Here is a 24,330-nt window from a genome sequence, read left to right as displayed (position 1 = left end):
GTCTATTGTTTCAATCATAGTGTTAGTATAAGATTTCTAAAAATTATTTACCAAATCTCACTTTTACAGTCACCTAGCAGCAAACCAGTTTCCATGGCTGGTACAAAACATTAAAACCATCAAAATATTTAGATACCATACAGAATGTATGGAAATACGCTGTCATCACAGGTACAAATACATGCTTGGAGAACTGGAGATTCATAAAAAAGAGATAAGTTGGAGAAGGAAGTGGCTAAAGTGGGGGTGGTGTATCACCAAGTTCACACAGAGATTGGCGAGAAGATCATCTAGGAAAACTGGATGACCTCAAGGGCCTGTGTTGTAGAAATGGGACAAAGAACACACAGTGCAAGGTCAACATTTTGGTCCTAAGGATGAGGATTTCTGGATACATTTATTTAACTTAGGGTGACTGCAGGCTGCCAAGCGGACGCTGCCACGGAAAAAGCAGATGAAATACTATGATGTACAAGCAAAGTCATTCCAGTAGAAAGGAAACAGTTTTCGTATCCTCATATGAGATGTCTGGAATAGCCCGCACTGCTCTGGTTACTCAAGCAAGTTACTCTAGAAGAAAAGGAATAAAGGAAGAAATGAGAGGAATGTGTCTTTTCCTTGGCTAACAAATTACAAATGGAGAGGAATCTTGGTAGATATCTCCCTGAGAAACTCAATGCCAGAGAAGAAGGGCAGTTAGGCAGGCTAAATCACAGCACTGATACCTGAACAATGGGTATAAGGTGCTCATGATGGATGCCAAGGGCTGCACCTTTCCTGGTGCTGTTCCTTGTACCTTCCAGCAAAGGAGCAGGGCTGTCTCCATCCTCACATTAGCTGATGAAGCACACGTGGTAGCACAAACAGCCAGGCCACACGGCTCACCAGGCTCCTGCAGCACTGCTGGGAGGTTTGACTTTCGACCATAACTGCACAGTCAGTGTTTACAAAACAAGTTTCCAGGGAAGCAAAATAACGCACCGAGGAAATAATAAGCAGCAATGTGATCAGATGGGAGAGGGAGATCATTTCATTACCTGAACCAGGCCTCATTATTCACCATTTCCCTGGCAAGAGCTGATAGATGCAGGCTAATGAATCTTAGCACTCCGGATGAGCGGGAGGAGTGCCGGCTCGGTGCTGCCGCATGCTAAGCAGGACCAGAGAATCAGTAAAATATGAACTCATCCATTGCACCACTGCAGCGAGATGAGAGAGGGTTTTAGCCACTGCTGGCTTGGTCTTACCGAGTAACCCCGGCTGTGGGAATGCTGTGCCTGCTATCTGGCCCAGGGGAGTGAACTGAACTCTAAACATCCCAGGAATAATAGGGGATCTGCCACATGGTCTGCATACACTGGTGATAGGTGCAAAGGGCCAGAGTTGGCTCTTTCGGGAAAGCCTTCCAAGACCAACAGTATCAGCTGGAGACTTCCCAGACTGTCCTGGCAATTAAACACCATCCTGGGCCTGGTCATGACACAAGGAAGACATGAACAGAGGACGAGGCAACAGCATCAACACGGAAAAACACAACAGCAGGACCTTTGCCCAGTTCTGTGGCACCTTTGTGTCATCAACGCAGTTGCCCATTGGCTACTGTGGCCATTCCTCCCTTTAAAAACCCAGGGAAACAGCTAATACACCATTCACTGTGCACAATTACTAAAAAAAAAAAAATAAAAATCAACAAAGTAAAACCAAGCAATGCTCAAGAAACCATTACAAAAGGGGAGCAAACCTCTTTAACCTAAATGAGTTCTCAGAGTTGCAAAGACTACCTCTGTTTTTTCTATACTTTCTGCAGACCTCACAAGCAACGTGGCCCCCAAATTTCATATGAAGAACCAGAACACTTGGCAAGGCTCCTCTGGCAGGAGCTTACACACTAGCAGCCAACATAGGATGAAAACCTATTCAAAGAGGAACAGGCATGTGCTGACATTACAGGGAAATGCTGCCCTCATCTGTCTTCCAGTGACAGGTTTTATTTTCCTGCCTACCGTGCCTAAACCATTCATCACTTCCAGAATGAAAAGGCGACTCTACTGTTGCAACCAACTCTAAAGTCTGTGCCCCGGCCTTTGTTTGCACTGGAGCCATTAAGCAATGCTGCCGTCGCCAACTGGAGTCAATATGACCATGTTGCTGCAATGGAGTTGAAATGTAGAAATATCTTGGTTCTCTGTATTGAAGATAGCCTCCTGGCTCAAAAGAAGAAAACGTCTTATACATTCTTTATAAAACTAAAACTGACCAAAGAAAAAAATAATCCCCAATGTCAGGTGAGTGGGAGTAGTGAGAGGCAGCACTGGGGTTCAGCAGGAGCAGAGCAACCCCTGCTCCTGCAGCGGTTTGCAGGCTAGTGCACCAGGCAGCAATGCGGGGGCCTGGATGCCTGCAGCCCGGCCTGTTCCAGAAAGCCACCGACAACAAGGCTGGTTTGCCTCTTTCATCCACATTGGTAACACTCCAGCGCACGCACACATAACACACAGAGCGGAGGCACATGTCAAGCACCATCGGTGGCCCTCAGGAAGGTGAAATGAAGGAGAAATTCAACATGCATTCATATTTCATAAAAGTATAAGCTTTGAAATTGGAAAATTACACCTAGTAGATGAAGTGTAACACTAGCCAGTTCTGTATGGGTTTGGGGTGCAGAAGGAGCATCTCTTAAACCTCTGTGGGACAATGCCGCCGGACAGCCAAGGTCCTCAGAAAGTACTCTGGCTGATGGAAGTGCAGATCGCAGTATGTATCCATTAGCATTTGCAGAGCTCCAGAGGAGCACAGCTCTCAGAGCAGATGGAGATGCTTCTCTATCGAGGCCTGTGTCTTTTAGTTCTTTTAATGAAGTTAGCCCTGCTGAAACTCTGAGAGAGGGGCTGGAAAGTCCGATTCTGCTGGGTCACAGTCTGCTGACAGTTCTCCTTGCTTGTGCCTTTTCCTCTAGATTTCCATTCTCTTGATTTTATTTTGTAAATCCTGGATTTAATCAAAGTCCGCATCTCCAGAATTGAATGTACAGTTGCCCAGCATCTTAATGCCTGGAGCATCGTCCCAGCACAAGCAGACAGGTCTGCTTTGGTGGCACCAAACTGACTCTCTGGAGTTTCGGGGCAGGGGTTTACGATCAGCCCCAGGGTCTGGATTCCAGCTGCATGATTTCAGGTCTCCCACAGCAGCATGGTCAGCTCTCACCCAGCCAAAGGCGGGGGCCAGCTGTGGGCACTGCGCAGCCGCAAGCTTTGCCCAGCCAGGCAGCCAGGTGATGGGAACAAGGTTGGATGCTGCCTGCCCCACAAGCTCCATCCTGTATCATCCAGGCTCTCATATCACTGTCCAAGGGGAGCAGACTGGCCAAAGCTTGCCAGAAACTTCATGACCTATGCAGAAATGCTCACTGGAATGTTTTTAACGGGTTTGTTGAAAAAAACCCCTCTGCCCACAGCAGAGCTAGTCACGCTTTCCCTGTCTTTTGGTTATAGTAAGAGAGTGCACCAGAAGAAGTTCTGTCTTCCTGATTGCTTGAAGAGAAATAATGGAAGTCTGGAACTCAGGAGACTGTGCACTACAGGCAGATGTCCAGATGAAACTGCGTTCAGGCTCTGTGGAACACGAATCTGTTTGTGCCTGGCAGAGCACGCACAAGATTGAGAGAGAGAGAGAGAATTCAGTAGGTTTCTCTTGGCAGCAATCTGCATTTTCTTGTACATGAGTTACAATTTGCAAATATGAATCACATATAGTTCAAGGTTTGCTCTCCAGGACAGCTGTGTGAGATCAAACCAAAGGCCCAGGCCAGGCCAGCACCTTGTCTCTGGCACCAGCCTGGCACAGACACCCAGGGTCGGAGCGTAAGAGCAGTAGAAGCACTACAGACCCACTTTCCTCGCATTCTCAAAGTCTCCTGAACCAGAGGTAGTGTCTTGTTGAGTTTGGGGGGTTTTTCATTAGTTTTCCTGAAAGATTTTGAAGCCATGCAACCGTTTAGTACCAACACCTTTTGGCAAGGAGCTCCAGAGCTGGGCTGAGCATGGGACAAAACACTCCTCCTTTCGCTTTAAAGCTGCCACCTGGGAAGTTCCCATCTTTTCTCTGGTTCTAAAACTATTACAGGTAGGGAATAGCCATTCCTTAGTCCCCTTTGTCACTCCCCTTGTGATTTCCATAGATGGCTATTGGCTCTGCTCCACAGCCCTGATTTTTGCAAAGCAAAATCCTTGTTCCTTTTACTTGCTTGCTGAGCAGAGCCTATTCCAACGCTCAGGCTGTCTTTTGGTGCTTTCAGTGTACCTCTTCAATTCTGCTTTGTCTTTTGGGCTGAGGCAGCAGCACATCACCTTCGAGATGCACATGCACGTTTCACCTCCACGCTGACTCCATGCTTCACTGAGGTGCAGCTTTACGCTTTCCTAGTGGGCTGAGTTAGTTATCATGCACGGATAAATCAGTTCAAGAAATTTATCTCTAGCCTTCTTGAGATTGTTTTATTGAGGAAGAAAACCTTCTTTTAGCAGCTGTGGCTGTGCTATCAGTCAGCCTGACGTTGATCGAGCAGAGTCAGCTCAGGTAAGGCTGCCACTTCCCACGGCATTTCCTTCAGTGGAAGATCCAGTTTAACCCACTGCTCCATCTTCCCTTCACCATGGCTTCTCAGTCCCACATCACCTCCTCCCCTGCCTGGTCAGATGCTGCTGTCTCTGAGTCTGATTTCTGATTTCTACGGCTCTAGCCTTCAGGGGATCTACTAAATGATCCTGTGACAAAAACTACCAGCACGGTTCATTTTTTGTTTTTTAAACAAATCATCACACCAAACCAGTGTAGAGGAAGGTCATTCCTTCTCACATAGAAAGAAGCTCAACGGTATTGCTAACCAGGCACCAGGACCGGAGCTGGAGGGGAGGTGGGAACACAGACCTCTGAAACTGCATCTGGCCAAAAGGCTCAACATGAAACTGCAGCTGCAGTCAGCATGAGTTGATGAACCAGGTCCGTTCACCGTGGAGGAAAATCTCTCCCCACACCCAGTTCCGACCACACGTATTTCACTTCCCTCTGCATCACTGAGTGAGAGACTCCCCCACTGGGGCAAGAGAGAGGACAAGGAGAACCAGAGCTGGCCTGCTGCCCTGTACAGGCTCAGATACCCAGTTACGCCCCCTTTTTACAGACAAGTAATCTACAAAAATCAATGAAAAATACTTACACGGGAACAATCGGTGCTATATATAGACTGCTTTCCTCATTCCTTTCATCAGGTGCCATTTACGTACAGCCCATAGGTTTCAGTTCATTTCTTCTCCTCCCCTATATCGTCTACCCGAAAGGCTAATCTACACAGAGGATCTGGAGCCTTCCTGGGACTCACAGGAACCTGAGATTAGATATTGGCTCCCCGAATCCCCTTCAGGGGTGGCCAAACGCTAACTTTTAAAAAATAACTAACATCATTAGGGTAACATGGCTTTTTTCTTTAAAGGGTCCTGCCAGCATTTGCCTTATTTGCATCACAGCGCTACATTGGAGAAGATTTTTCTCATCCTTCAGACAGTTGTAACAATAATTTCCTCACTCCAAATCAAGAAGTCAAAAAGTCCACTTCCCCCTCACCTCCCTTCCAAAGCAGCTCAGACTGAGAAAATAATTTTTTAAATTTCAAGAGGTGTTTCTTAAACTGCAATATTTTTCTTCTTCAGTACTTGGTAGTCTGTATTTACTAACCTTCCAAAAGAAAGACCATTTGGACTAAAAAGCAAACGTCACCGAAATCACTGAAACCAGGTTCTTCCAACAATGTAAAACCTTTTGCCCCAGTAACTCCTTTGGGGCCAGCAGACATGAATTTGTTTCAAGACCAGTTTCAATTTGAATGTTCCGGGATCTTCTGCTGCACCAGACTTTGTGGAGCATTCCCAGCCCCTTCAGAAGGTGACTCACAGGAAATATGTGATTTTGCCCTCAGCAGGTGGGCTGTGCAATCACCTCCTCACTCCTGTGCAGCTCCCCAGCAAGTCAGCTCTGCTCACACCCTGGTACCTCTCGCTTCTCATTCATCCCTCTCCAAACAGCCACGCTACGACTGCGTGGCAGATGCCCCATCCCTTGGAGCCGGACTGCGGTGCCACGGTGCCCGCATCAAACAAGCCACGGCCATGGACCTGAAGCCAAGCAATGACACAAAGCCCTGCCATAGGCCCACAAAACGATGGAAAATTAGATTTAGAGCTGAAACAAGAAAATAAAGCCTTCACTTACAAACACGCATGCTGCTTCTGGGTCTGTGCTGCTGCTTCCTACAAAAAACTAAACAACAAAGCCAGGAAGGGGACACCTCAGCAGGGCCACATCACCCACAGGCATGGAGAACGAGAACAGGGTGAGGCTCAGGGGAGCTCTGGGGACTTGGGAGTGGGGGTGCACAAAGCGTCACGGAATTGCGACGTGGGCCTGGAAAGGTCCACTTACTGGGACAACCGGTCTGCCGAGATGACCCGTGGTCAACTCCAGTCTGCAGAGGCCAGAGTGGCTTTCACAGGGCAGCCGTATTGCTACCGTGAGGCTCGGCTTGGAGCCGCGCAGGAGTTCAACGGGAGCACCAGCTCTCTTCTTCACACATCTGGGTCTGGATAAAAAAGACCTTTCGATAGGGCCAGTCTGATTGAAAGCTCCGACGCCGTTCAACAGCCGCCAGCCAGGCAGGAGCGAGTGCCAAATGACTCAGCTTCACGGCTGCTGCTTTACAATGCAGTCTCCAGGGCCACGGAGCAGCGAGCGAGCGGGCCAGCATCCCGGGCAGAGTCGGGCTGGGCCGGGGGCTTGTGCCGACCCCTCGCAGGCCCCCGCTCCCCGGGTGCTGGGAGCGGAGCAGAAGACACGAGCACACGCTGCTCTCTGCTGGTCAGCGCACCACCACGCAGCCCCGGCTGGAAAACGTCCTCTTGCAAACAGCTGACGGGGTAGAAATGAAATGAAAGACTTCTTCTTTTTTAAATTTGACATCACGCCTACGAACAGCCTCTGCAAAAGAAATAACTTTGGGGCTTTACATTTGCTTTCATAAGCTCGGCCCCTAACTAATTGCTTTACATACCTATACAAACGCCAGTTGAAATAATACCGCTTTTAAAATGTTTCCGCATTATGGATGTGGCATTTTGGAACTGCACACGTCTGTGCTCTCTTTCCTGACTGAAAACATACTTGTGTTTTGAGCCAATCCAAAGGAAATGTACTTCTTTTCCACTTCCACTTTTCTCTTCCCAAGAGTTTTCCTTTCACTCCTGTTTAGCTAAAGTTATTAAAAATCACTCCAAATGTCCTTGGGTTCAGTGGATTCTGGACACTGAAGTCAAACAAGCAGGGAAAGCTGTGACCAACAGGACTCTTTGGCAAAGCTTGGCAAGAAGAGCATACCTCAGATCTTGCACTCGCTCGTTTCTGTGAGGAATGGGAGGCAAAACTCCAGAAAATGATATGGGCATAGAAAGAGAGAGAAATTCTTCAGAGAATTTAAAGCGGCTGGAATAACGGCAGAAACCATGAAAATCACCGTTGAATGTGTGGCTGTACTCCCAGAGAATTAGGCTTTATCGTCTTATCAGAACACAGTAGGGTAAATTTGCCTCTGGTGCAACTACCAGAGGGGTGTTTTGGTCTAAAAATCCAATTAACGAACACCTCAAGGTACTGAAGGTGTGTTGGAGAAGACAGCACAGGTGTTCCTGACAACGCCAAGGAAAGCAAGTCTTGAGGCTATGACACCTTTTTTGCACCCTTACCTGACAAAGGTTTCCTTCAGCTTTAACTATTTTTAGAATAGCGGCGATGGGAATCCAGATGACGCAGAAGATGATCATGCACCAGCCAACGGCGGTTCCCCAGGCTGGATATAACACCGAGCCATAAGTGGGAGGTGAAAATGTGACCAAAGACCAGACCAAAATTGCCTATAAAAAATGGCAAAGAGATTAAGAGAGAAAAGCAGTTGTCCAGCTAACTTGAACTTGCACCGTATTTCCAAGTTGGTTAAAAAAGAGGGCCATCTACAAATTCTGCCCATTTCCCTCTTGCTTTCTGAGTGCAAGAACGGTTGGGCAGGATTTGGTGTTCAGTCACGGCCACGTAGTAAGACTGAAGGACAGGGCTGAAAGACAACACTGATACGCACCCTAACACTTTAGGTACATCTCTGCTTAAAGAGAATGTGATCTCTGGGTTCTGTTGAAATCTCATGTTGGAGAATATGCAAGTTGCTGGATGAGCCCAGTACCTTTCTCTGGATGTTTTATATGTTCCCATGTTCTGCTATTTACAGGCATATGAGAAAGAATCTGAGATCAACTGTTGGCAAATATTGCTGCAGAAATAAGATGGTTTAGGGGCAGCATTTTCTAAACTGTAGCCCAGACAGATTAAAGGCAATGTGCTGGCCAGAGTGACTTGGTACTGCTCCTGGATTTGGGATGCTAATGGATTCTCTCATAGTAACATAAATCAACCATCACCACTCACAATTAGAAGTGCCGGAGTAACGAAAAACTGAGACACACATAACAGGACATAAAAAGGTCTCAGTTAGACAGGGCAACAGCCGGACACCCGAAGAGCAAACCCAAGCCAGGGATCTGTCCTGAAAATGGGGTTCCCCTCAAAGGGGAAAAATCTAGGTTTTCAAAACATTTTCTCGGTCGGAAATGAAGATAATCCAGCTGCTAAGATGGACAATCTGGTTGCTCCGTGTGTCTCCTCAGAGTGCAGACCCAGCTCGCTAGCAAGTGATCTGAAGGTCCAGCCTCTCCTGGAGAGGACCCAAGGAGGAGCGGTATGTATCGGAAAGCACAGATAGCACGTAGTTTGCTTCACTGGCACAGCCATACCCTCTCTTTATACACAGGGCCTGGGCATTCAGCCCTGAATCTTCACATGGAAATCTCTTCAATATCAAAGTAGTAAGTTCTGTCACACTAACACAATCCAGTCATCCGCACTCACCATTAACAGCACAGGAGTAATGAAAAACCAGCACATTCTCCACCACAGCCAGAATAAACGGCTCTTCTTTCCAATCATCATTTCAATGTCTTCAATGAACCTGTTTCCTCCTGTTGAAAGACCAGCGCAGGGTGCACTGTAAAGCAGGTGCCTCCCTTGCAGGTGTGGTGCCTCACAAGGGATAGAAGAAAGGCAATGGTCAAGGGCAGTTCCTCCAGTTTGGTGGTAACCGCTAAAGCTTTTCAGCCAGTTAAGTTATAAATGCTTTATTGTGGTAATTAACGTTTAATATACACTCTGCCTGGGATTGCATAGTCAAATCATGGATTTTCAAGGCAAATAATTTACCGTAAATGTAGATGATGCCTATTATCTCCAGGACAGCTGCAATAAGGATTCCCCATCCAGCACAAAAGTGATCTATTAGGTTAACCCAGTAAATTCCTGCCTGTAGAACAAAAAAATAAAGAGGTAAAAATGTACCCAGTCCCAGTAACATCTTTATGCAAATAAAACAAGTTGCATTGCTCAAGCCAGTTTAACTAATCACCAGTCTGAGTTTCTGAAGTTCCCAGTTCTCTAGGCTAAGTACACATTTCTGAACATTATCTCCTTTAAAGATCTCTATGTCAAGTTGAAAAACACATCTGACAAAATACTGTCGATCTGTATATTAATTACAAGATACATGTGTACGCAAAGTATATCTAGACAGCTGAGAGCAAAATGTAAATTTGGAACTTACTGTATTAAAGCTGATGCCAAAGGTTTAACACTGAGCTACAGCAACAGCTATACCAGTTATCAGTTCTGGTAGGCCTGTATACTCCTACACGCACAAGTTTTCCACGTGGGTTAAACACAGCTTTAAACACCAGCATGCAATAGCAGGATCACAGAGCAGGAAACAAGCTTTAAGCCTTTTCACACTCTTATGTTCTAAGACCTTTGCAAGCTTCCCTGCCATCATGTTTGCTTGACCATACACCTGTCTATTCACTCCAATTATCTCCTTCACATTCTCAGTCTAATTGCATCTATAAATCTGCATTTCTAGATGGAGTCATGGCAATGAACCTTTACATCCTTAAAAGCAATTGCCTCAAGAAATTTTCACAGCATACTTAAAATTCCTTGTATGTATGTGTATATATGTATGTGTGTATACACACACACACACACACAGGAGAAGTAATCATACAATCTACAGATGCTTGTGAGCTAATAGGTTTTTATGACATGAGTAGGCCATTTCTCAAATCCTGTCCTGTTTGGCAGACAGTTCTGAACAAAAAGATCCCATTGGCATCTATTAGCAGTACCCACAGCACTGCAGACAGACTGTGTGCGTATGCTTGAGATTACACAAAGAATCTCCTGAACCGAGGAGCAATAAATCAGGCTGATGGTTCACAGGCTCTGTACAGGCCTTCCGTTTAAAAGCACATCTCAGTTCAATAATCACAGAAAACCTGAGGTTCTTCAAAGCTTCCCTCTGGGAGTTTCTTATTTGCATGTCCAGGCACACTGGCAGAATTCAAGATTCTCTCAGATCGATCCATGCAAACAGGAACAGTTGGAAAGGATATTTTGACTTGAGTTTATCGCTTGCAGCATAACTAAAGCCACAGCCAAAAAAGAATTGAATGTCTTACCTGAGTAACACAGATAAGACCGAGAAAGAAGAGCAATATGCACACACCCAGGGTTATAGGGATTCTTAACTTTTTCATCACTTTGGGATATATATCTTGTATGGTGGTTGTAAGTGTTTCTGCAAAGGAAGAAGCGTGGGTTTTGAGCAGCACAATTAAGAAAGGCAATGTTCATTGGAAAGGCCATGGGTTACTTAAAACCCCACTCACCTATGGTGGCAAACTGAGAGTCAAGGCCCAAGAGCAGGAGCATGAAGAAAAACAAGAAGGACCACAGAGGAGAGACTGGTAACCTGGAGAGAACTTCTGGGTAGGCTACAAATGCCAGATCAAACCCTGGGAAGCAGTGGAAGGAAGGAGGTTATTGTCATGCCTTGGTCAAAGCAAGTCCCAATACCGACAGCGTGACGATCAGCTTACCTGAGTCCACAACCTCCGAGACGGGTCTCTCGGACACAAATGCCATATGTCCCAAGATGGAGAATATCGCAAACCCAGCAAATACGCTGGTGACGCAGTTGGTTACACAAACTAAAATAGCATCCGAGTAGCAGTTGTTGTGGAACTTATTGTACGATGACAAAGCAACAAGCCCGCCCCATGCCACGGACAGGGAGTAGAATATCTGGGTGGCTGCATCTTTCCAAACCTACCAGCGATAAGAACATGGGCATTATTGTATTAACTTACAGTACGTATCAGAAACATTTAAGTCGGCCCTCTGTGGAAGCTCCAGAGTTTTTCCACATTTAACCTGAATATTTAATCCTATTTCATTTAAGTTTTAGAGTAGGTGGGATATAGCATGCTGGTGACCTTGCAGTCTCAAGCACAAACAATACCTTCTATGATCTCTGAAGGCCACATCCTGAGTATGTTGCCAAATACTTAACTCTTATTGGACTAACCCTGAAGAAGAGCTTCCATTCATTCACATGTGTGGGTTCTTGAGATATGAATCTTGTCACAGTGCCAATGAATAAGGAAAACCAGGACAGGGTTGCAGGAGTGAGAACTTCCATGTGCTCTCCCACTTGTGCTCCTCACACCGTGACCCACACAAACCACTTCTGCCTCTGCTGCAGCTCCTCAGTGCCAAATGCTCACATAAACCACCAAAAATAAATATTACACTTAATGTCTGCTTTTGGTAAAAGTGAACTAATGTTGGCATAAGCCAGAACAAAAAAAAATCCAGGCTTCCATTGCAAAAGGTGCCCTTCCCGGTCACCTAAATTTCAAAGCTAATTTCCTGGGCAAGGCACAGCCTGAATTTCAAACTCAGCGGTCACTTCAACCTTCTGATAAAGTCCCTTGAAATTATCAGTAACCAAAGCAAGTGGGACTGATGCAATGAGAGCAATGCTTGATCCCAGAGCAAGACCTTTCTGAGCAGGCCTTGCTAGGATGAAACTCCAGCAAGTCTGCAAGAGCTGCTCAGAGGCAATACCACAGTTGTCATCACTGTCTGCTGTGGCAGGGAGGAGCCAGAGGGTGGCTCTTTGATTCTTTCAGCATTTACAAATTTTGAGCTAAATTATTTTTGTTTAGCTCGTAAGCAAGCATCAACTTTTTGTTAAATAAAGCATCTCAACTTCATTTTATGAAACTTATGAATCTTAGAAGACATTTTCAGTTATGTGGCTGAGTTACAATTACATTAACACTTTAATAATGTAATCGAGCATGATCCTGTCCCTGTACAAACTGCTAACACAGAAGATGTAGATTAAGAAACAGAATTTACTCATCATATTCTAAATATGTACACGAAATATGTCTAATTCATCATCATAGCTGTGTTTGTGGATGTTTTTTTGGCACCAGGCTGCTTTGTCCAGGGAAAGCTGAGATGCTCTGGACCATGTGCGGAAGCAGAACTGGGGGAATTAGGAATCCTGGGCTGCAAATGCTGTTGTTCACTGCACTTTGGTAACTCTAATGCGAGTCAGTATTTCACCAGAGATTTTCAGAGGTTTGCACATTTGATACAGAATCATAGAATCATTTAGGTTGGAAAAGACCTTTAAGTTCATTGAGTCCAACCATAAACCTAACAGTGCCAAGTCCACCACTAAACCATGTCCCTAAGTGGCACATCTAAAGGTCTTTTAAATACCTTCAGGGATAGTGACTCAACCACTTCCCTGGGCAGCCTGTTCCAGTGCTTGATAACCCTTTTGGTGAAGAAGTTTTTCCTAATATCCAATCTAAACCTCCCCTGGTGCAACTTGAGGCCATTTCCTCTCATCCTATCACTTGTTACTTGGGAAAAGAGGCTAATAAGCACCTCACTACAATCTCCTTTCAGATTGTTGTAGAGAACAACAAGGTTTCCCCTCAGCCTCCTTCTCTCCAGGCTAAATGACCTCAGTTCCCTCAGCTGCTCCTCATAGGACTTGTTCTCTAGACCCTTCACCAGCTTTGTTGTCCTTCTTTGGACATGCTCCAGCACCTCAATGTCTTTCTTGTAATGAGGGGCCCAAAACTGAACACAGCACTCAAGGTGCAGCCTCACCAGTGCTGAGTACAGGGTGATGATCACGCCCCAGTCCTGCTGGCCACACTCTTTCTGATGCAAGCCAGGATGCTATTGGCCTTCTTGGCCACCTGGGCACACTGCTGGCTCATATTCAGCTGGCTGTCGACCAACACCCCCAGGTCCTTTTCCGCCAGGCGGATTTCCAGCTACTCTTCCCCAAGCCTGTAGCGCTGCATGGGGTTGTTGTGACCCAAGCGCAGGACCCGGCACTTGGCCTTGTTGAACCTCATACAACTGGCCTCGGCCCATCGATCCGGCCTGTCCAGATCCCTCCATAGAGCCTTCCTGCCCTCAAGCAGATCAACACTCCTGCCCAACTTGGTGTCATCTGCAAGCCTACTGAGGGTGCTGTGTGAATCAGCACAGGCAGGACACAGGAACAACCACAAAACCACAGATGAAATGCAAAGAGTAAGTTTATTTGCATTAACTCATCAACTGGGGGATCCCTGAAACAGCACCTGGACAGAGGCACACAAGAGGGAATGCAGGTATTATGGAGCTCTGTCCATGCTAGAGGATTGCCAACCCTGCTGTTTTTGCCTGTTTACCAGGGATTTGCGCAGGCGTAGTTTACCACTGTGCTTTGATCTTTCCCACAGCAGGGCAGGAATCTCAAGCATGTTCAATAGGGTGCCTCTAAGTCTACCATCTGCCTATGTTATCTAAACACAGATGTTCTACTTGTTAAACACACAAGGATAAACAACAATTAGAATGATATATGTATTTTTCTACACCCCAAATGCAGGTCACTTAAGCATGTTTATAATCATCCCTCCTTCCCTCCCTCCCTTGGCCTCCAGCTGCAGGCAGGTGGGGTGTCCTGGCAGTGGAGGGCCTGCTCTAGCAGGGAGAGATGAGCAACAACAGTAATAAGAGAGCACCAACAACAGCTAGACAGCCTTAAACAAGTCTACCTTTGAGTTAAGAAAGATCCAGTGCCTTATATCTGTGCAGAACCCCTCCCATCTAATATCGTTGAATGGCACTATGTTGTATGGGGACCAGAAATGACTCCCTGTGAAGGTGGCTATTATCATGGGAAAATAATATTCCCCAAAGAATTTCTTTTTAAACCTCTTAGTATTTATATGATTACACCTAATGGAAGGTTTAAGTGTAGTACAAGGTTGCGTCTTTCAATCACTGATTTCCACCCGGATACATAGAATCTAGCTTGGCCAGTCCCAACAATCTTCATGGGCTGCCTTAGTTTTATGGTGGAAAAGAACCCCACGCTGGGCAGCACAGAGACATCAGAGTTCACAAAGACAACTCACGGCACAAAGCTTAGCTTTAAATTTAAAAGATAAAGTCTTCTGTGACCTCTTCCCTGAAGTGGTGGAGGAGATTAAACAAAAACAGTAAGCACAAAAAAGATGCCTGGTTTACCAGTGGAAGTGCAACATACAGGGCAACTGGACAAAGACAATGGAGACCAGTTGCATATACTCCAGTTCCAGGAATTATATTATGGCAAACAGGTGTACAAGCATCTAGTCAGTGGACTGAATTGATTGCAGCGTCTCTTGCTATCCTGGAAGGGAAGGCACATCATGTTACTTATACACTGACAGTTGGGTTGTATACAAAAGCCTCACAACATGGTTACCCCACTGGGCCCAAGAGGATTAGCATGTACAAAGATACCCTATATGAGGGGCAGATATATGGCAACAAATTTGGCAATATGTACAAAGGTATCCTTTAAATTAAGGCATGTCTCAGCTCATCAAAAAGATGATTCACTTGAACAAAATAATAGGGGAGTAGATGATATGATCTCTGCCAAAGTACATGCTCAAGCTATAAATGTGCATATAGCTTGTGGACATCGATCAGCTCATACTGTGTGCACATGGGACATTGCTCACAATCAAACTCCTCTGCCTTTACATATTTATAAAGCACGTGCACATAATTGTACTATTTGTACACAGCATTATATAGGCCATGGGGAAAAATGAAACAGAGTCAGTGGGCCTTGAATACCTGGCAGGTCAATTACATGGGCCCCCTGCTCCTGTTGAGGGGCTGGCGATATGTATTCACCGCTGTGGATACAGTGTCAGGACTCTTTCTTGCTAAACCCACCGAATATGTTAATCAGCATAACACAGTTGAAGCATTAGAACAACTTATTCATCAATATGAACCTCCTCAACAAATACAAAGTGACCAAGGAACACACTTTAGTGGACATAATGCCCAAGATTGGCCTCAAGGGCTAGTGACAGATTGGATATTCCACACTGCCTACCATCCCCAAACTAATGGCTTGATTGAAAGAATGAATGGGATGCTGAAGGAACAATTAAGGAAGCTAACCAGTACTAAAACTTTACAACATTGGAGTTCACATCTTACTAAAGCAGGGGTTTTTGTTAAACAACTGGAATATTCATAATCAAACTCCCTATGATCATATTATAACACCTTCAGTACAAAACATGGTGAGGATTGAAATTCTTCCAGATGGTATCTCTCCCAAAATATTAACTACAGGGGAAATGGAATTGCTTACACCGACGGACTGCATGGTGGGACCGCAACCGATTAGTCTAGATGTGAAGATTCATATAATAACCCCTGAGAATGCCGTATGGTTCTGTACCCCAACTTCTCCTCTTATTTTACATCCCCTGTTGATACCAGATTCTTGAGTTCTTGATTTCAGGTATCTTCAATGAATACCTGTGCCTTATCTAGAGGAGATAGCATTGGAACAGTGTTATTGGTGTCATGAACCCAACATCAAATTGAAGTTCAATCTGAAAAAGTGCAAGCCATAGCTCTTCAACCTTTGTGGGCAATTACTCCATATCAGGTTATCAAACCCGGAGTAATATTAGCTGAAGGAGCTAATTAGCTGAAGGAGCAATGGTGTATGCATTACTGGAAGGAGATGACACTCCTGTTTTCCTTATCATAGGTTGGCTCATCATGCTTTATAGTTTTGTACTACAAGCATGTGCCCTGGATACATTTCCACGAAATTAACATGTAAATACTTGGATTTGGTTGGCCTCTACTGTAACTAACTCACCTGCCTTTTGTATTGAGGGAGGATTAACAGCTGCAGATCTTTTGACAACATGTTTCATTGGCATGCCAAAGCCAGTACCTGTATTACGGAATTACGCTACGGTAAGTTATTTTGATGTTAATGTTCCTCATTGTTATTCTTTCCAAGTAGGTAACGGCTGTGCGCCAAGGAACATTACAAAATCGACTGGTGGTGGACTATCTCCTTCTTCGACACCATAAACACTGCTCTGCTTTTAAAGGCATGTGTTGCTTCAACATCACTGATGAATCAGCCAGCGTAGAGAATGACATTCAACATCCCCAGGACTTAATGCATCAAATGAAACAATCTACTGGTGGTGCCTGGCTAGCTGAGTGGTTTAATTCCCTGACAGAATAGATGGGACACCTGATTCAAAGCATTATTGTAGGGATATTTTTATTCCTTTTTCTATATGCATTTATTTCGTGCCTCTGTAAAAAAAACATCCCACAAGCCCAAATGGACACCTCCACCTTTGCCAGCCTCAGCGGAAGCAGTCCCTTGAGTGAGGGGGTGGAATGTGGGATAGTAATGGAAGATTGGTGAGGTAATGAAAATAAATTTATACTTTGCATTTCATCCATGGTTTTGTGGTTGTTCCTGCGTCCTGCCTGTGCTGACTCACACAGATGCACTCGATCCCCTCATCCAGATCATTGATAAAGATACTAAACAGAACTGGCCCCAATACTGAGCCCTGGGGAACACCACTTGTGACCGGCTGCCAACTGGATTTAACGCCCTTCACCACAACTCTTTGGGCCCAGCCATCCAGCCAGTTTTTTATCCAGCAAAGAGTACACCCGTCCAAGCCATGAGCAGCCAGTTTCTCTAGGAGAATGCTGTCAAAAACGGTGTCAAAGGCTTTACTAAAGTCCAGGTAAACAACATCCACAGCTTTTTCCTTATCCGCAAAGCAGATCATCTTGTCGTAGAAGGAGATTAGGTTAGTCAAACAGGACCTGCCTTTCATAAACCCATGCTGACTGGGCCTGATCACCTGGTTGTTCTGTATGTGCTGTGTGATGGTGCTCAAGATGATCTGCTCCATAACCTTGCCCGGCACTGAGGTCAGCCTGACAAGCCTGTAGTTCCGTGGATCCTCCTTCCAGCTCTTCTTGTAGATAGGTGTCACATTTTCTAACCTCCAGCCAGCTGGGATCTCCCCAGTTAACCAGGACTGCTGACAAATGATTGAAAGTGTCTTGGTGAGAACTTCCACCAGCTCCCTCAGTACCCTTGGGTGGATCCCACCCGGCCCCATAGACTTGTGTATATCTAAGTGTTGTAGCAGGTCACTGACCATTTCCCCTTGGATTATGGGGGCTTCATTCTGCTCCCCATCCCTGTCTTCCAGCTCAGGGGCCTGGGTATGCTGAGAACAACTGGTCTTACTCTTATTAAAGACCGAGGCAAAGGCGGCATTAAGTACCTCCGCCTTTTCCTCATCCTTTGTCACTATGTTTTTCCCCACATCCGATAAAGGATGGAGATTCTCCTTAGCCCTCCTTTTGTCATTAATGTATTTACAGAAACCTTTTTTATTGCCTTTCACTGCAGTAGCCAGATTAAGTTCTAGTTGGGCTTTGGCCCTTCAAATTTCGTCCCTGCATAACCTCACAACATCTTTGTAGTCCTCTTGAGTTGCCTGCCCCTTCTTCCAAAGATCATAAACTCTTTTTTTTCCCCTGAGTTCCAGCCAAAGCTCTCTGTTCAGCCAGGCCGGTCTTCTTCCCCACCAGGTCATCTTTTGGCACAAAGGGGCAGCTTGCTCCAGCTCCTCTAAGATTTTGTTCTTGAAGAATGTCCAGCCTTCCTGGACTCCTTTGCCCTTCAGGACTGCCTCCCAGGGACTCTGTCAACCAGGCCCATAAACAGGCCAAAGGCTGCCCTCTGGAAGTCCAAGGTGGCAGTTCTACTGACCTCCCCTCCTTACTTCTCCAAGAATCAAAAGCTCTATCATTTCACAATCGCTATGCCCAAGACAGCCTCCAACCATCACATCATCTACAAGTCCTTCTCTGTTTGCAAATAATGGGTCCAGCAGGGCCTCTTCCCTAGTCGGGTCACTCACCACCTGTGTCAGGAAGTTATCTTCCACACACTCCAGGAACCTCCTAGACCGTTTTCTCTCTGCTGTATTGCATTTCTGGCAGACATCTGGTAAGTTGAAGTCATCCACAAGAACAAAGGCTAGTGATTGTGAGACTTCTCCCAGTTGCTTATAGACTATTTCATCTGCCTTTTCATCCTAGTTGGATGGTCTATAACAGACTCCCACCATGATATCTGCCTTGTTGGCATTCCCCCCAATTCTTACCCATGAACACTCCACCATTTCATCACTGTTGTCAAGATCTAGACAGTCAAAACACTCCCTAACATACAGGGCTAGCCCACCACCTCTCCTTCCTTGCCTATCCCTTCTGAAGACTTCATAGCAATACATTGCAGCACTCAAGTTTTGTGAGTCATCACACCATGTTTCTGTGATGGCAACTATAGCATAGTTTTCCAGCTGCACACTGGTTTCCAACTCCTCCTGTTTGTTGCCCATGCTGCGTGCATTGCTGTAGATGCAGTTCAATTGGGCTATTGATGCCGCCACGTTTTTTGGGGGAGAAGTCCAAATTCCTATGTGACTGTTCTCAGGCATTTAAGGCATTTTGCCATTTTTTATAGGCAATTTTGGTCTGGTCTTTGGTCACATTTTCACCTCCCACTTATGGCTCGGTGTTATATCCAGCCTGGGGAACCGCCGTTGGCTGGTGCATGATCATCTTCTGCGTCATCTGGATTCCCATCGCCGCTATTCTAAAAATAGTTAAAGCTGAAGGAAACCTTTGTCAGGTAAGGGTGCAAAAAAGGTGTCATAGCCTCAAGACTTGCTTTCCTTGGCGTTGTCAGGAACACCTGTGCTGTCTTCTCCAACACACCTTCAGTACCTTGAGGTGTTCGTTAATTGGATTTTTAGACCAAAACACCCCTCTGGTAGTTGCACCAGAGGCAAATTTACCCTACTGTGTTCTGATAAGACGATAAAGCCTAATTCTCTGGGAGTACAGCCACACATTCAATGGTGATTTTCATGGTTTCTGCCGTTATTCCAGCCGCTTTAAATTCTCTGAAGAATTTCTCTCTCTTTCTATGCCCATATCATTTTCTGGAGTTTTGCCTCCCATTCCTCACAGAAACGAGCGAGTGCAAGATCTGAGGTATGCTCTTCTTGCCAAGCTTTGCCAAAGAGTCCTGTTGGTCACAGCTTTCCCTGCTTGTTTGACTTCAGTGTCCAGAATCCACTGAACCCAAGGACATTTGGAGTGATTTTTAATAACTTTAGCTAAACAGGAGTGAAAGGAAAACTCTTGGGAAGAGAAAAGTGGAAGTGGAAAAGAAGTACATTTCCTTTGGATTGGCTCAAAACACAAGTATGTTTTCAGTCAGGAAAGAGAGCACAGACGTGTGCAGTTCCAAAATGCCACATCCATAATGCGGAAACATTTTAAAAGCGGTATTATTTCAACTGGCGTTTGTATAGGTATGTAAAGCAATTAGTTAGGGGCCGAGCTTATGAAAGCAAATGTAAAGCCCCAAAGTTATTTCTTTTGCAGAGGCTGTTCGTAGGCGTGATGTCAAATTTAAAAAAGAAGAAGTCTTTCATTTCATTTCTACCCCGTCAGCTGTTTGCAAGAGGACGTTTTCCAGCCGGGGCTGCGTGGTGGTGCGCTGACCAGCAGAGAGCAGCGTGTGCTCGTGTCTTCTGCTCCGCTCCCAGCACCCGGGGAGCGGGGGCCTGCGAGGGGTCGGCACAAGCCCCCGGCCCAGCCCGACTCTGCCCGGGATGCTGGCCCGCTCGCTCGCTGCTCCGTGGCCCTGGAGACTGCATTGTAAAGCAGCAGCCGTGAAGCTGAGTCATTTGGCACTCGCTCCTGCCTGGCTGGCGGCTGTTGAACGGCGTCGGAGCTTTCAATCAGACTGGCCCTATCGAAAGGTCTTTTTTATCCAGACCCAGATGTGTGAAGAAGAGAGCTGGTGCTCCCGTTGAACTCCTGCGCGGCTCCAAGCCGAGCCTCACGGTAGCAATACGGCTGCCCTGTGAAAGCCACTCTGGCCTCTGCAGACTGGAGTTGACCACGGGTCATCTCGGCAGACCGGTTGTCCCAGTAAGTGGACCTTTCCAGCCCCACGTCGCAATTCCGTGACGCTTTGTGCACCCCCACTCCCAAGTCCCCAGAGCTCCCCTGAGCCTCACCCTGTTCTCGTTCTCCATGCCTGTGGGTGATGTGGCCCTGCTGAGGTGTCCCCTTCCTGGCTTTGTTGTTTAGTTTTTTGTAGGAAGCAGCAGCACAGACCCAGAAGCAGCATGCGTGTTTGTAAGTGAAGGCTTTATTTTCTTGTTTCAGCTCTAAATCTAATTTTCCATCGTTTTGTGGGCCTATGGCAGGGCTTTGTGTCATTGCTTGGCTTCAGGTCCATGGCCGTGGCTTGTTTGATGCGGGCACCGTGGCACCGCAGTCCGGCTCCAAGGGATGGGGCATCTGCCACGCAGTCGTAGCGTGGCTGTTTGGAGAGGGATGAATGAGAAGCGAGAGGTACCAGGGTGTGAGCAGAGCTGACTTGCTGGGGAGCTGCACAGGAGTGAGGAGGTGATTGCACAGCCCACCTGCTGAGGGCAAAATCACATATTTCCTGTGAGTCACCTTCTGAAGGGGCTGGGAATGCTCCACAAAGTCTGGTGCAGCAGAAGATCCCGGAACATTCAAATTGAAACTGGTCTTGAAACAAATTCATGTCTGCTGGCCCCAAAGGAGTTACTGGGGCAAAAGGTTTTACATTGTTGGAAGAACCTGGTTTCAGTGATTTCGGTGACGTTTGCTTTTTAGTCCAAATGGTCTTTCTTTTGGAAGGTTAGTAAATACAGACTACCAAGTACTGAAGAAGAAAAATATTGCAGTTTAAGAAACACCTCTTGAAATTTAAAAAATTATTTTCTCAGTCTGAGCTGCTTTGGAAGGGAGGTGAGGGGGAAGTGGACTTTTTGACTTCTTGATTTGGAGTGAGGAAATTATTGTTACAACTGTCTGAAGGATGAGAAAAATCTTCTCCAATGTAGCGCTGTGATGCAAATAAGGCAAATGCTGGCAGGACCCTTTAAAGAAAAAAGCCATGTTACCCTAATGATGTTAGTTATTTTTTAAAAGTTAGCGTTTGGCCACCCCTGAAGGGGATTCGGGGAGCCAATATCTAATCTCAGGTTCCTGTGAGTCCCAGGAAGGCTCCAGATCCTCTGTGTAGATTAGCCTTTCCGGTAGACGATATAGAGGAGGGGAAGAAATGAACTGAAATCTATGGGCTGTATGTAAATGGCACTTAAAATCAGAGTATATCTGATCTTGGAAGGGACCCATAGTGATCATCAAGTCCAACTCCCTGCTCCTCACAGGACGACCTGAAACTAAACCATATGACTAAGAGCATCATCCAGACGCTCCTTGAATTCTGACAGGCTTGGTGCCATGACCACTGCCCTGGGAGACTATTCCAGTGACCGACTGCCCTCTCAGTGATGAACTTTTTCCTAATGTCCAATCTGAACTTCACCTGACACAGCTTCTGTCCATTTCCTAGTGTCCTATTGCTGGTCACCAGAGAGCGGAGATCAGCAGCTCCCCTTCCGCTGCCTTCCTTGAGGAAGGTGTCAGCTGTGATGAGGTTGCCCCTCAGCATTCTCTTCTCCAAGCTGAACAAACCAAGTGACCTCAGCTGCTCCTCAGAAGTCTTGCCCTCGAGGCCTTTCACCATCTCGGTCCCCCTCCTCTGGACACCCTCTAATAGTTTGATGTCCTTCTTGGAGTGAGGCGCCCAAAACTGCACACAGTACTCGAGGTGGGGCTGCACCAGTGCAGTGTAGAGTGGGACAACGGCCTCCCTCCACCAGCTAGCTGTGCTGTGCTTGATGCACCCAGGACACAGTTGGCCCTTTTAGCCAGGGCACACCGTTGACTCATATTTAACTTGCCATCAACCCAAACCCCCAGACCTCTTTCTGCAGGGCTGCTCTCCAGCCTCTCGTCCCCTAATTTGCATGTATAACCAGGATTACTCTGTCCCAGTTGGTGAATCTGGCTCTTGCTCTTGTTAAATTTCATACCATTGGTGACTGCCCAGCTCTCCAGTCTATCCAGATCTCTCTGTAAGGCCCTTCTACCCTCGAGGGAGTCCATAGCTCCTCCCAGTTTAGTATTGTCAGCAAACTTATTTAATGTACCTTTGATTCCTGTGTCCAGATCATTTATGAAAACATTAAAGTTTTATAAAAGCATTTATAAAAACATCTGGCCCTAAAATTGAGCCCTGGGGAACCCCTCTGGTGACTAGCCGCCAGCCTGATGTAACCCCATTTACTATAACCCTTTGAGCCCGACCTGTCAGCCAAGTGCTCACCCAATGCATTATGGACTTATCTAGCAGTGTGCTGGACACTGTATCCAGAAGGATATTGTGAGAGACAGTATCAAAAGCTTTGCTAAAATCCCAAATGACCACATTACTGGCTTCCCTTGGTCAACTAGATGGGTATCCTTGTCATAAACAGAAATTAATTTGGTTAAGCAGGACTTTCCCCTCATGAACCTGTGCTGGCTATGACCAATGACTGCATTGTCTCTCAAGTGTTTTTTTCAGTAACTCCCAGAATAAACTTCTCCATAATTTTACCACGTGCTGAAATGAGACTGACAGGCCTGTAATTACCAGGGTCTTCCTTCTTACCCTCCTTGAAAAGTGGAACAATATTTGCCAGCTTCCAGTTGACTGGGACCTCTCCAGCCTCCCAGGATCATTGAAAAATAATGGAGAGAGGTCCCACGATGACACTGGCCAGCTCCTTCAGTACCCTGGGTTGAATCCCATTGGGCCCCATAGATTTATGCACATCTAGCTGGAGCAGCAAGTCTCAAAGAAGTTAAGGGTCAGCTGGGAGTTTATCATCTCCCCAGTCAAGGTCTTCCAACACAGGGCTCTGGAGGTCCCAGTGCCCATCATCGGTGTTGAAGACAGAGGTGAAGAGGGCATTAAACATCTCTGCTTCGTGTACGTCCCTATTTCTGAGGTGACCGACCTCATCAAGCAACAGACCAATGTACCTCTGATTCTCCTTTTGCTATTAACATATTTAGAAAAAAGCTCTTTTTGTTGTCCTTCAGAGTGCTGACCAGCTTGAAGTCTAATCGAGCTTTGGCCACCCTAATTTTCTCCCTACAGTGGCAGGCAGCATCTCTGTAGTCCTCCCATGTCACCTGTCCTTGCTTCCACTGTCCATACACTTTCCTTTTCCACCTAAGTTCTAGAAGAAGATCCCTACTCAGCCAAGCTGGTCTTCTGCCCTGCTTGCTTGACTTCCAATACTTTGGAATTGCCTGCTCCTGTGCTCTTAAGAGATGGCTCTTAAAAAGTGACCAGGATTCATGGACCCCAATACCTTCAAAAGCAGATTCCTAGGAGACCTTACTAACTAACTCCTTCAGCAGCCCAAAATCTGCTCTCCCCATACCCAGGGTTAAAGTTTTGCTGGCAGTCTTTCTCCTATCACCAACAATTTGAAACTCAACTACTTCATGGTCACTGTGACCAAGACAGCCACCAGTCACCACTTTGCCCATGACTCCCTCTCTGTTTACAAACAACAAATCTAGCACGGCACCTTTCCTAGTCAGCTCCCTTAGTACCTGCACCAAGAAGTTATCTTCAACATGCTTTGGAAATTTCCTGGACCTCTTTGTGTCCACTGTATGATCCTCCCAGGTGATGTCTGGGAAGTTAAAATCACCCATAAGGACAAGGGCAGTTGATCTAGAGATATTTCTCAATTCTTTGTAGAATAATTAATTGGTGTCATCGTCCTGGCTGGGTGGTTGACAGTACTGCCACAACAACATCCACTTTATTTGCTTTCCCCTTCATCCTTCCCCAGAGGCTCTCAACTGTGCCATCACCAACTGTAAGTGTCATACCATCCAACCCCTCCGTTACATACAGCACCACCTCCCCTGCCCTGCCTA

The 24,330-nt window shown here is 46.1% G+C and overlaps 1 protein-coding gene across 1 annotated transcript in view; it reads right to left on the bottom strand.

The window, feature by feature from the left end:
- Positions 1-6,392: 6,392 nt before the first annotated feature.
- The window catches only part of LOC128153728 (sodium- and chloride-dependent neutral and basic amino acid transporter B(0+)-like), a 33,787-nt gene continuing 15,849 nt past the window's right edge, over positions 6,393-24,330 (bottom strand). The window contains exons 7-13 of the mRNA XM_052813367.1: positions 11,076-11,304; positions 10,866-10,991; positions 10,656-10,774; positions 9,349-9,448; positions 9,001-9,110; positions 7,788-7,955; positions 6,393-6,410 (exon numbers count right to left, since the gene is read on the bottom strand). Of these exons, the coding sequence (XP_052669327.1) occupies positions 6,393-6,410; positions 7,788-7,955; positions 9,001-9,110; positions 9,349-9,448; positions 10,656-10,774; positions 10,866-10,991; positions 11,076-11,304 (870 nt within the window). The remainder of the gene's footprint in view (positions 6,411-7,787; positions 7,956-9,000; positions 9,111-9,348; positions 9,449-10,655; positions 10,775-10,865; positions 10,992-11,075; positions 11,305-24,330) is intronic.

Source organism: Harpia harpyja, chromosome 18 (genome assembly GCF_026419915.1).
Source record: "Harpia harpyja isolate bHarHar1 chromosome 18, bHarHar1 primary haplotype, whole genome shotgun sequence".
NCBI classification, from domain to species: Eukaryota; Metazoa; Chordata; class Aves; order Accipitriformes; family Accipitridae; genus Harpia; species Harpia harpyja.
This window is presented reverse-complemented; position numbering and strand designations above follow the sequence as displayed.